General features: G+C 38.9%; 1 protein-coding gene across 1 annotated transcript; it reads left to right on the top strand.

The window, feature by feature from the left end:
• The first annotated feature begins 10,462 nt into the window (after positions 1-10,462).
• cfl2 (cofilin 2 (muscle)) lies at positions 10,463-13,239 on the top strand. The gene is made up of 4 exons (XM_043697872.1): positions 10,463-10,569; positions 11,888-12,195; positions 12,314-12,390; positions 12,476-13,239. Exons 1-4 carry the CDS (start codon positions 10,567-10,569, stop codon positions 12,598-12,600), a joined length of 513 nt encoding a protein of 170 aa, XP_043553807.1. The 5' UTR covers positions 10,463-10,566; the 3' UTR covers positions 12,601-13,239.
• Positions 13,240-13,499: the final 260 nt, after the last annotated feature.

Raw genomic sequence — 13,499 nt, forward strand, 5'->3', positions numbered from 1 at the left:
CTGGATCATTGCCAAGGACTCTCCACATGTAAATAAAGGGTGACTTGGAGATGGGATATCGGCCTCTGTGGAGTTATTACAGTAGCCAAAATCTGTTTAATCAAAAGATGTTTCAAACAACAGAAAGATCACTTTTATTGGAAGCTGAGATTTATTTCACACTGTTATAAGGAAAGAACCAATAGACTTCACACAGTTACCAGAAATGTTTCCAATTGCAGATACTACTGAAGAACTCTTAGATGATAACCATGATTGAAACTTGAGGCAACAATCAAATATTTCTTCTACAATAAAGTAATACATCCAATGAAGATCATTGATTACGCAAATCAGTGCCATCAGCACAGCAGTCTGCTCCACATCAGGGTAGTATAGAATAGTCAATCCCACAGATGTCAATAATGTAGAATGCGTCTACTACAGCAGACAAAAGAATATTTTGCTTGATGGAAGACACTGACAACGTTCAACTTTTTTCAGAAGATTAGTCACGTAACCTCTTCGTAGTACCAAAGATGAAACTGTGCCTTACAATAATGCGACTGTTTTCCTTGAAGGACACTAATGAAGTCAAAGGTCCACCTGACATGGAATCAGAGCAGCAGCAACATCAACATCAACAGTCAACTAACTCCTCGGTGAAAGGGATTTGCAAGGAATAGGACTGTCCACAGGAGAAATAAAAGAATGATCAGTCTTCAAGCCAACAGCCTATTGATCTTTCAAGTCTGAAACAAGCAGGTTTTGGAATAAGTGTCCAGTTATTGGTGTATTTATTTGAAGTGAGAGACTTGGGAGAAGCAGGCATAGTGGTAAATGTAATATACTTCTTTTCCTTCTCACTTAAAACTTATCCAAAAGCTCCCTTCATGTTCATTACTGAAAATCATAATAATCAAAAGTACCCAATAAAATGTATCTTCTTCCAGAGGTGAGGGGAGAAAAATGATTCCACCAAATCTTCAGCAATTGGAAGGTAAATGTGGCCATTAAAACAGTACTCCTTTTTGAAAAATAATTGCATGACTATTAAACTTAGCTAATCCAAATGATCTATTGCGAGATGAAATCATACTCCACTTTTAACATTGAGTGAGATGCAGGTTCAATTTGGAGTGCTGATAATGTAAATATAAATTTATTCAGTCTTTTTTTGTTAGCTAATTTTAAAAACAAAGAACAACTTGCACTTATACTGTGCTTTTCACAATCACTGGGTATCTCAAAATGCTTCCCAATCAATGAAGAATTTTTAATGTGCCGCCATTATTGGCATATTGGAAAAATGGCAGCCTAATGGCACTCAGCAGATGCTCACAAACAACAATATTTTTGGTGATGTTGAAACCAGGATAAATATTTGCCAGACCATCTCTCCTCCTTAAACATTATTCCCAATATCTCTTGCTAGTGGAAGGATTCATGGCTATATACTAGTGGGTAGAATTGTGTTAGATCTATTTTTTAATGTTCATGGGAACAGATGCCTTCCATTAGTAATAGTACTTGCGCAGGTGGGTACTAAAAGGAGAGACCATGGTCAAGTCTATCGATAGCAGAAGAAGAAGTTCTGAAGAAGGGTCGCTGGACCCAAGAACGATACCTTTAATTTCTTTCCACAGATGTGGCCAGACTTGTTTAACATGTAGAACTGGGGGAAGGTGAAAAGCTAGGGAAGAGCCATGCAGAAAGATGAGGATATAGTATCTGATGTTATTGAGGCTCAGGGAAGTGATATAAGTCATTGAGGACAATTGAAGGCGTGAGCAGGAATTGGTAGAGTAGTGCTACCCTTCCTTTGCAGACCAAAAACATCTCAAATGACCCAAAAAAGTGAAATTAATGGACAAGACTTCACCATTTTGAAACTTTCACTGTAAGAATTAAACTAAAATCAACAGAAAATTAAATATGAATGAACAGGTAAATTATATTCAATAGAAACTATGCATTGCACCCAGTGATTAGCCTCACAGATTTCCCAGGTAGCCCCTTCAGTGTATATAGCAGTGTATACTTTACCACACCTAGTTCCACAGCTATAATCTCAATCAAAAAGCACAATTTACCCAAATCAGCCTTTTTGATCTCTTTCTCCAGTTGTGCCGTGTCTTTCCACCTTAGTTATCTTAACCTCACAAGTTCCTCAGAACCACTAAACACTTTTGCTGCTGAAAATTAAACACAGCCAGTGTCCTGCCTGTCCTGACCACTGGCTTAAGTTTGACTTCTCAGCTGGTGTTTGTTATTTCCCAATCAGCTTCCATTTCCTGAGGAATCTAACCACAAGCTGAATTGTCAGAGGTTTGACACCACAGCCAGGAATTCCAACCAACAACTTGCTTTCCTAGAGTGCTGGAGACTTGGGATTATATTTTAATTAGGGACTGTCCCAGAGCCATTGAAACCATATTCAACGCAGACACCAGGTTCAAACGAACAGCCTCATAGTCAGCAAGGTTCTGAGTTAGCCAAAGTTTCAGGATCTGCCAGTTGTGTGGTGGCCAGAGGAACATTTAAATGGGTGAATTTAATATGAAGAAGAATTGTATATGTGACTCATCAGAGGATGCATTGAGATTGAGGTAAACAATATTATTGTGGTGAAATTGTACAATTCTCTTAATTATGCAGACATGGGCATATAGCTGGATTGGATTGGACTTTGAGGTTGCATATGATCTTGTTCAGCTTAACATTATTGTTGGGGAGAGCAATGGAATCAGGAAGTTTGTAATGAGAGGGAACAACTATGGTTTTGGTGTTCCAAGGACCAGATGATTTACATTTCAAAAGAGGTGGTGGAGATACAAGCTGGGTATAAACATGTGGAATCTGATCCTGTGGTAGCTAAACAATGACATTTGATCAGAAATATGAATGGGCCAAGATGGAGATGATGATGCAGGTATGGAAAGAGAAGCCTATATTGGAGATGTTTGTGTTATGGAAATAAATTAAAATGTGAATTTATAGAGCACCTTTCATGGCATTAAATTATGTATAGCTGATGAAGAATGCATGAATTTCATAGTTATTACTGAATCAAAGTCTCTTGTTAAAGGCAGATGCAATATTGACGGTATCCTTCAAAATTTCTTACACATCTCACATCTATCACTTGTCTTTTCTATGAGTTTATCATACTCCTCATTCCTTATTCTTCCATCCTCTACTATTGTAATCTTTTAGAAGCGAGGTGGGCAATTTGCCTATTTTAACTTTAATACAATTAAGTTTTGCCTTTCACATTTCTGCCTCCATGTCAACAGTATTCCTTTAACTTCTTGAGTGAAGAGACTATGTTCCACTAAAGGAATATATAATATCCTCTCTATGTAAATTTCAAATTCAGCTTTTCCAAATACAATGTTTTCATTTTCCACTAGCAGTTTCAGCTGTATTTTCTTCCACAATGGCCTTAATAACAACAATATTTCATTGGACACATTAGATGTTATTGTTGGGGGTGAATTTAAACTTGTGAGGCAGAGGCCAGGTTGAGTAATGGGCTTAGTTTTGGAAGCACAAGAGAGGACAAACAGAGGATGGAGAGCAGGGAAAATGAGAGGGAAGGCTTGAATGTTGACAATAACAAAGAAATGGTCACCTTCCAATGAACAAAAAAGAGATAAGAGCAGTGTAAAATTATATGTGCAAATGCACAGAGTATAGTGAACAAAGGTGGGGAACTGGAAGCCAAACTTTTTCTGGGGATGTGGCATAGTAGCACTGACAGAATCATATCTCAAGCCAGAACAGGGCTGGACACAACATCACAGATTATAAAGCTTTTTCTAGAAACAGGGTCAATAAAAAGGCAAGTGGTGTAGCAGTCTTGGAGAAAGATAGGTTCATTGCCCTTGAATGAGATACATTTCCTGAATTAAAATCTATATGGTTGGAGGTGAGAAACAGAAAGGGAGAAGTGACCTTGTTGGTTACTTATTATAAGCCTCCAAATAGTGGGGAGGAAATAGGAGAAAGAGTTTGTAGGTAGATAATGGAAACATGCAAGAGTGTTGTGATAGTTGGTGATTTTAATTATCTTAGGATAGACCGAGGGAAAGCTAGAATGTAGACCACAGAAGGGAGAAATTCCTGCAATGTCTGCAGGAGAATTTCCTGGAACACAACATTTCTAGTCTTAACAGGGAGGTGTTCTGATGAAGGCTCCTGCCTGAAATGTCACTTTTCCTGCTCCTCTCATGTTGCTTGACCTGCTGTGCTTTTTCCAGCTCTACCAGGGAGGGAGCTGTGCTGGATCTGATTCTAGAAAATAAGGCAGACCAAGTGGAGAATGAGGGAGCATTTGGGAAATAGTGAGCATAACGTAATAAGGTTCAATATTAAGTTGGAAAAGGACAAAAATCAGTCAACAATTAAGATTCCAGACTGCAAAAGCATATTTTAGGCGTCTAAATTTTGACCTGGAGCAGGTTGATTAGACATACATTTTGGTTGATAAAACAGTGGATGAAAAATGGGAGAATTACAAAAGAGCGATAAGTAGGGTGCAAAGGAGGTACATACCCATGAGAATTAAATGCAGGGTGTCCAAAACTAGAGTACCCTGGCTGACTAAAGATATTGATGAGAAAATAGTGGCAAATCATGCAAACCTGAATAATAATAGCAACAGAATCAGGAAGAGTATTCCAAATGCAGTAAAGAGGCTAAGGCTAGAGTAAGAAAGCTAAGAGGAAGCATAAGGAAAGGATGGCAGGTTGCACTATATCAAATAGTAAAATGTTCCTCAAACATATTAACAGTGAAAGATTAGTGAAGGATAGAATGGAGCCCAGAAGAAACAGGCAGGATCAACTGCTCACTGAAGCAAAGGGTATGGCAGGGGTATTAAATGAGTATTTCACTTCCATGTTTACTAAATTAGAAAATGGTGACAATTGCCTGGTTGAAAATGTGAGTGTTGAGCAACTGCACAATATAGTGATAGATAAAGAAGAGATGTTATAAAGGCTGACAACACTCCAGGTAGAGAAGTCACCAGACCCAGGTGGGATGAATCCTAGATAGCTGACCGAGTTAAGGGATCAAATTGCAGAACTATTGATAGAAATCATACGGACCTCCCTGAATACAGGATTGGTCCCAGGCGATTGAAGGATTGTGAATGTGACACCATTGTTTGAGAAAGAGGCAAAATATAGTGCAAGAAACTGTAGACCTGTCAGCTTGATATCAATATTGGAAAACTGATGAAGACAGTAATATAATATATAATATAAAGAAAAATAACTTAATATTTAACAGTTACCATGGCTTTGTTCTGGTGAAAAGTCACAACACTCAAAACCTTAACTCTGCTTTCTTCTCACAATGCTGCCAGATTTGCTGAGATTCTCCAGCAGTTTCAGGTATTTAGAATCTGCAGTTTTTTGTTCTATTATATATGGATTTGTTGAGGGCAGGCTATATCTGATAAATTTGATTGAGTTTTTTGACAAGGTGACACAGGCAGTGGATGCGGGTAGTACTGTGTACGTTGTATATTTGGATTTTCAGAAAGTATGTGATATGGTGCCACATAGCAGGTTGGTTAGCAATTGAGGAACATTTGGGATTGATGGATTTTTAGCAGCATGGATTAGAAGTTGGTTAAATCTTAGGAAACGAGATGGTCATTTCTCAGATTGGAAATGTGTTGAAAATGGTGCTCCCCAGGGATCGGTGTTGGGATATTGGCTTTTTAAGATTTGGAGAAAAGTGTTGAATGCAAAATCTTTAAATTTGAAGATGATACAAAGTTAGGGAGAACAATGAATTTTGAGGATGATGCTGAGCAACTTAAGAGAAACATTGACAAGTTGCCAAATGGGCAGACACTTGGCAGATAGATTTCAATGCAGAGAAATGTGAGGTAATGCATTTTGGTAGAGGAAACACAGAGATACAATACAAGAGCAATGGTACAACTTTGAGGGGAGTACAGGAGAAGAGGGACCTCAGAGTTCAACTGCTTGATTTTCTGAAGGTGGCCAGGCAAGTTGAAACAGTTACTAAGAAGGCTTGAAGGATCCTTGGACATACAAATAGAGGCATAGAGCATAACTGCAAAGAAGTGATGCTACACCTCTACAAATCATTGGTCTGATCACATTTGCAGGTTGTGTTCAGTCCTGGGCATCTTATTAACAGAAGGAAGTTAAAGCCCTGGGAAGAGTTCAAAGGAGATTTACTAGAATGATACCAGGCATGAGAGGTGTTACATATGAGGAAAAAATTAGACTTACTCTCCTTGGTGCAGAGAAGGTTAAAAGATGACCTTGTTGAGGTGTTCAGAATTATGAGCAATCTTGACAGGGTAAAGAAGGATATTTTCTTTCCACTAGTTGGTATGTCAGTAAGGGCTACGGGGAGAATGCAGGTAAGTGGAGTTGAAATGCCCATCAGCCATGACTGAATGGCGGAGTGGACTCGATGGGCCAAATGGCCTTACTTCCGCTCCTATGTCTTATGGTCTTATGGTCTTAACTAGGGGGTCATAATTTCAAGATTGTCAGCAAGATAAGTAGGAGTGAGATGAGTAGAAACCTCTTTACTCAGAGAGTTGTTAGGTTTAGAATGTCCTACCTGGGAGAGTGGTGGAGGTGTGACAATACTATGGCTTTAAGAGGTGTATATTGTCCTTTTTTAATAAAAAGAGGTTGAGACAGAAGTGGTGAACGGTTGTTTCAAGTCAGTAAACAGCTTGTGAGGCCTTGGAGCTTTCTTTGAAGTTGGAACAAATGAAGCAGTCTGAATGGTTGGGGCCAAGCTCCCACAGAACCAGAACCTTTAGTTTAGCTTTCAGTAGCAGTTGTTGGGGTCTTGAAACTGGGTGTGGAAGTACTTATTCCTCTCACTGTTACAGCTAAAAGCTGGGATTCTCTTCCTGCTGCTAGAATTGCATGTGAAACAATCTATTTTACTGAATTTGCCTTTGCCCAAGGGTGTGTTTATGGGATATTGATATATTGGAATAGTTAATTAGTAGTAGTTAATATATATTGTAATGTTAAGCATTTTGATAGAGTTACAGTTAAGCTAATTCTTTTCCTTTGTTTTTACTTTGTATTTTAACTGCGGTGTAAAAATAAAGTGTGTTTTGCTTAAAGTCGAGTAGTTTGACCAATTGAAATGTATCTGGAATGAAACACCTTACACTTACCTTTAAAATAGGAACAACTTTGGGTCTAGGCCATCTTCTTAATGTATTTTGAGTGTGAGTGGTCTGATCCATGACAAGGGTTTCAAAAGAGAGTTGGATATATATTTGAAAGTGATGAATTTAGAGGGCAACAGAGATAGAGCTGGACATTTGTACTAACTGAGTGGCTCTTTTGGGAGCTGGTACAGACAAAATGGGTGAATGGCCTCCTTCTGTACTGTAAATTCTAAGATTTAATTATTATAGTACATCCATACGAATTAAGTGATTGATTCTGGCTATTTTACAAGGAATAACCATTCTTTTCAGACTAAATCTGAAACTCATGGAACTCTCAAATTTCTTAACTTCGATCCTTAGCTTTGAATACTCAATTATATTATTTGGAACAGTTGATGGTGTTATGGTACTTGAATTGAATCTGCAACATCGAATGATCACATCTTGAACATTTATGGGGTCCATTCTCTTATTGTAGATCCCATATTCTCTTTGCTTCCCAAAATTAACAAGAGAATTTCTGACCTCAATTCTATTAGTTGTCCATTCATTCTGTCAACTGTGAGCTGTATCCTTGTCAATTTGGTAATGTTGTGTTTTCCATTTTCTGTTGTTTCTCCAATGCCCACCTTTGTGCTGTTGGAAAGGAATGCCTTCCTAGGATTCTATTTAATGCTTCTGACATTTGTTCTAACAGTGCATCTTTGCCTACAAATACAACTTCTCTCGAAACTGAACATCTGTCCATACTTAATGTTTTGGCACAGCCCAATAGCTTAAATGCCCAGACAGATTGGGGAATTTCCACATGAAACCACCATAACATTGGATATAATCTACTGGATTACGTGAAAGACTCTTCCTTGGTAATAGCATTTTTCTAAAATTTTCAATTTGAACACACCTCATAAGCAGTCAATAAAATATAGTTTTGACAAAAGATAAAAAGTAACAATTTGTCCAACTTTTATTCATGTCTAAATCATCAGGCCCCAATTATATATTTTCTTATCTTACTTCTGCATGATAACAAAAGTGCTAAGGCCATACCTTGTTTCCTCTTCGATAAAGTAGTAAGGCAGGTCCACATTAGCACTCCATTCTTCCACTGGTCATAAGGTTCATTCAGAGGAAACGGGAGTGAATGATCACAGACTAAAACTATATATTTTGACTAATGTTATACTCTAGAAGGTAAGTGTATCTAAACAAAGTCCAAGTTCACACTGTTATTGAGAGATGTTTTTTCATTTAACTACACCCGCAAAACTTACTGTCTCCGATTACGAGCTCCCCATTTTCCCCAATACAAACAATTCTCACCCAATAAACCATTAAGTTAATTTATCCATCACTTGGTCCATTATTCTGTTTGGTCTCAGTTATTCCTTCAGACCATTTTAGTTTATAACACAAGTGGTAAGGAAACAAAATTGCAGTAAATTGGATTGAAGGGTAAAATCCTAGCATAGATTGAGAATTGATTAAAGAACAGAAGACAAAAAGTAGGAATAAAAGGGCCACACTTTTACATTGGCAGCCCATGCTTAATATCAGAAGGATCAGTGTTTAGGGTACAGCTGCTTACAATATACATCAATGATTTAAATGTATGAGACGAATATTATATTATTTCAAAGTTTGCTCCTGACAGAAAATGAGGTATGAATGTGAATTGTAAGGAGGATGCAGAGGGGCTTCAAGGGGATGGATACAGGCAAAATCAATGGGCAAGAATAAGGATGATGGAACATAATGTGCAATCCTGTGAAGTTATCCACTTTAACATGGTGAATGGAGCTAGCAAAAAGCAGCAGAGGCAGCTGATTGAACAGTCTCTAATTTGTTGGCCAAGAAATACACAAATTCCTTGTACTTGTTGCTGAGGAGATATAGATGGAACTGATTTTTTTGCTGCACTGAGAGAATTAATGCTAGTTCTAGCGGACAGGTTAGTTGAAAAATACAAGTCAAAAGGAAGAACACTATCGAAACTTATTTGAAAAATACCACCAGGAATATTCTATAAAATTAGTGACAAAATTCAGATCAGGGGACTATTGCTGAATAAAGGAGTAATTGCAATCATTTTGTGTCTCCATTCCATGACATGAGTAAGTAGACTGTCCGTGTTTCAAATAACTGGTAATTATTCAGCATTTAATTTTTTTTCTTGTAAATAACGTGAATTTAACGCAAGGAACATTACTCACTCAATTTCCATCCTGCGCTACTCCCTTGCTGATGCTTTATTCTGTGAAGTTCTCGAATAAATCTCTAGATGTTGGAATTGTGAAATAGTTGGCATTAATTAATTTGAGTCAATAATTTGAACCGCTAAAACGAGTAACACGGTCAGGATATTGCATGAATGTATATCATTAAAATAGCTATTTTCTTTTAAAAATTAGCCTAATTATTAATGCCTCAACAAATTCTCATCTGAAAATGTTATAAAAGTGACTTTGATAACTTCAAAAGCTTTTATTCAATGTGCCTATATGAATCCAAATTCTAATACATTATTATAAATCAGAGTGCATAGATACGTATTATGGGCGTTATTGGCAGGTTGATGCGCACTTGACTAAAAATTTAATTAACTTTTGAGTTATGTATATACTCTGATTTGAATCATTATTTTAATATTTTTGCATGTATGTTATAAACGAGTTGGTTTCTTATTAATAGAAGATTTCTCCATGGTTACAAGGTTTAAGTGTGAACTGAGTGCTCAAGGCTGTACAAAATTCAAGTGGATGTGATGGTTAATGTGTAATTATTACAGAAATGGTGTGATTTTACATTTCTGAGCAAGATAATTTGTAAATGTTTATTAGAGATTGCGCATATGAGCTGATTCGTTGATTTCTACATAGTTTTAAATGTTATTCCTTACTAATATGAGCAGGTTAATTTGGAGATATTTATTATGGGGATTGCGCATGTTTGATTTTCATCTGTTGTTTTATAGGATGTTGTAAGCTTTTTTTTCCTACTGTTATTTGCTAATTTGTGTGTGGTATTAGTCTGGTGCATGTTTGCCCTAAACCCATGACTCTGTGTAATGACAGTGACCAGAATTGAGATGGCCTCTGCTGAGCAGGTGGACTGTTGGGTTGGTGTGGTCGCGGGTGGAGCAGACCATGCGAGCTCTGTGGTGGAGGTGGCCGTGAACGCGGCGCGCTGCGGCCAGTTCCTCCGTTCACACCTCTCCTCCTCCTCCCCCCCACCACTCCCAAAACAAACCCCCCTCCCGGAGTCCGGAGAATGGTCGAGCCCAGCCTCCTCTTCCACGGCCGCTCTCCGTACAGCTGAAGTAACGGTCGGGTATTCGCCGGCAACGCTGTTGTGTGCGCGTTTGTTATCATCATTGCAGCCGCTAGCTCGCTATGGTAAGGGGAGACAGCGGCTGGCACACGCCTCGATGCAAGCCCCGGGGAGCCAAGCCTGTATTTTCTCACCGCGAATGGTTCAGTTTACTGTCTCTGCGCACCCCCGGGTTTTGGGGTGGTGGTCTCGGGGTGCCGGCACCTAGCTCTCAGCGGCCATTTTAACCTAATTTTAGCTGCTGCAGTGAGTGTTGGTGCTGCTGGCCGGCCCAGTTGGCCGAGCCGAACCCAAGGCACCGGCTTCGCCTCTCTCCGCATGCTGGGGTAGCTGCCGCCGCCGCCACTCTTACTGCTGTTCCTGGCGGCAAAGTTAACACTTGGGTTTAGCGGCAGGTTGGTGAGGCGAGGATTTGGTACCCCGCCTGCGCCTCGGCGCGTTTCTTCCCCTCGCCTCTATTCACCCTCCCTTTTTGTTTTTCGGGTGAAAGGTACTTTATTCGAAATGAAATTTATTCAGTGCCGTTAACGGTGTCGTGGACGGATGTGGCGGTGGTCGGTGTCGAGGAGACGGCGGCCATAACGGAGCAGAGAGCTCGGCACGTTTTAACCGGGGAGCTAATGTCGAAGTCTCTGGAAGCAGATTCCTTGCTGTCCGGCCATCATTCCCACTTGGAATGGTTGGAGCTGAAGTGCAGCCCGAACTGTGGGGGTGGAAAATAACCTGGAAATGTCCCGGTGCGGTGGTGTAGAACTGCAGTAACGCGCTCTCCAAATCTTGAAATGTTCATCGATTTTATTTGTTCTTTTGTTTGTAAATGCGTCAGGATCCGGATTTGTTTTCAGTAGAACCCGGAGAGGAGGGATAATGCATAGTCAAAGAGGTTATTCCAGCGTCGTTTATTGTTAAAATATTTTCCAGTTGCCGCTTGTAATTTTTACGCCTCTGAATTTTAAGGTGATTCAGGGCTTTATTTATTTTTAAACTACCATTGACCCCCCTCTAAATTGTCAGTGCATGTCTTGAGTGTTAAAGGAGATGAGTGTTGTTGGATTCTTTTGTTACAACATTGAGCTCAAAGGCTCCCCCCGCGTCTGTCGCATACCACAATTTGCTGTAATTTGTCAGAATCCGCTGCATCGTTGAAAGTGGTGATGCTTCTGGCACCCGAGCCTTAACTTGCTCGACGTAAACTCATTGGCTGCTCTCCGTTTTCATGTAAGCATTAAGGGCTTTATAAAATTTATCACGGGTGTTTCTTCTAATTGCATTTTTAAAATCCTATAACTCTTTAAATCGGAGTGCTCATTTCTTTTGCCATGTTAGGATGCTGCATGATAGAGCAGTACTCATTTTTTTAAACTTTTTTTCTTTTCCAAACAGGCCTCTGGAGTAACAGTACATGATGAAGTGATTAAAGTCTTCAATGACATGAAAGTAAGAAAATCATCGTCACCAGAAGAGGTCAAGAAAAGAAAGAAAGCGATATTGTTCTGCCTTAGTGATGATAAAAAGCAAATAATTGTGGAGGAAGCCAAAGAGATTTTGGTGGGTGAGATTGGAGAAACTGTGCAGGATCCCTACACTTCTTTCGTTCAGCTGCTACCTCAGACCGACTGTCGTTATGCTTTATATGATGCTACTTACGAGACAAAAGAATCAAAGAAAGAAGATTTGGTATTTATATTCTGGTATGTGGTTAAAAATACTTGTTTGGCTATCTGTTGAGGCATGTATGTTTTAGAAGATGTGCATTGAATGGTTTCTTTATTGGAACAGTGGCTATTATCTATCTTTTTTTTCTTGTAGGGCTCCAGAAAGAGCATCTCTCAAAAGCAAGATGATATATGCTAGCTCAAAGGATGCTATTAAAAGGAAATTTACAGGTTATAAAAGTTTTACAAACATTTGCAATTCTTAATTTAGTTGGTGTAGTGTAACAACAGTATGACTCTATTTTCTCTCTTTCAGGTATTAAACACGAATGGCAAGTTAATGGATTAGATGAAATTCAGGACCGTATAGCACTTGCAGAGAAACTGGGAGGCAATGTGGTGGTTTCACTTGAAGGAATATCCTTGCATACTGACAATTGAGTGCCATCTTGACCCATGGAGCTTCCATTTCTGCAGCTCTGTCATTTGATCAAAGTTGGAATAGTTTAGTTTTTTTTTCCACGTAAAGGAGATCTCATTAACTTAAGCAGCCTGCCTGTGGTTGCCCTTAGACTGTTTGATCCCAGTAGTTTGTATGTAGAATCTCAAGGAATGCTTTCACGTCATTCATTCTAGCCAAAACAATTGTCGTTGCATGCATTCCTTGTTTCTTGTACAATGAATGTGAATGTTTGTGAGTAGTTTAGAAACACTTAAGTATAAGCTTTTGAAAACCTTGAGAGTATTGTCCACTGGTCAGGTGGTAGCCATTAATTTCAGTATTGTAATTGAAGTTGCACTTGATCATAGTTCCATGAGGCTCTTGTGCATTTATACCCCACTCCTGCCTTGATAGCCTAGTTTTGTGTCATGGCAACATATGTTCTACACTATGCATCAAAGCACTTTTTTTGTAATTTTATTTTGTTTTTAAAAAAGACTGAGGAATGCCAACCAAGTTTCTGTAGTTCGTAATTGCATCATCAGTGAATTGTAGCTCTTGCGTTTTCATTCCTATTGTGCAGACCTTAAGGAAGGAGTTGTTTATGTTGCCTTCTGTTTCCAGTGGAATGTACACTACTGAAAAAAGAATGGGAGTCAATGTTTACCATGTTAGTTTTTTTCCAAACATTGAAGCAAACACGCAAAATCAGTCATGATGGCAGTTACTGTATACTAGAGCCTTAAATGGAACATTGTTTTTGAGATCAGAAAATTGGCCACGCTTACAATAAAAATTGTGGCTTATGGCCGATTGCTGCTTTGTTTCATTTTTCACTGATAAAGACATACTAACTGGAACTGGAACCTGCACACACTATTGGTTCTCCTTTTGTAAA

This window comes from Chiloscyllium plagiosum, chromosome 10, assembly GCF_004010195.1.
Source record: "Chiloscyllium plagiosum isolate BGI_BamShark_2017 chromosome 10, ASM401019v2, whole genome shotgun sequence".
NCBI classification, from domain to species: Eukaryota; Metazoa; Chordata; class Chondrichthyes; order Orectolobiformes; family Hemiscylliidae; genus Chiloscyllium; species Chiloscyllium plagiosum.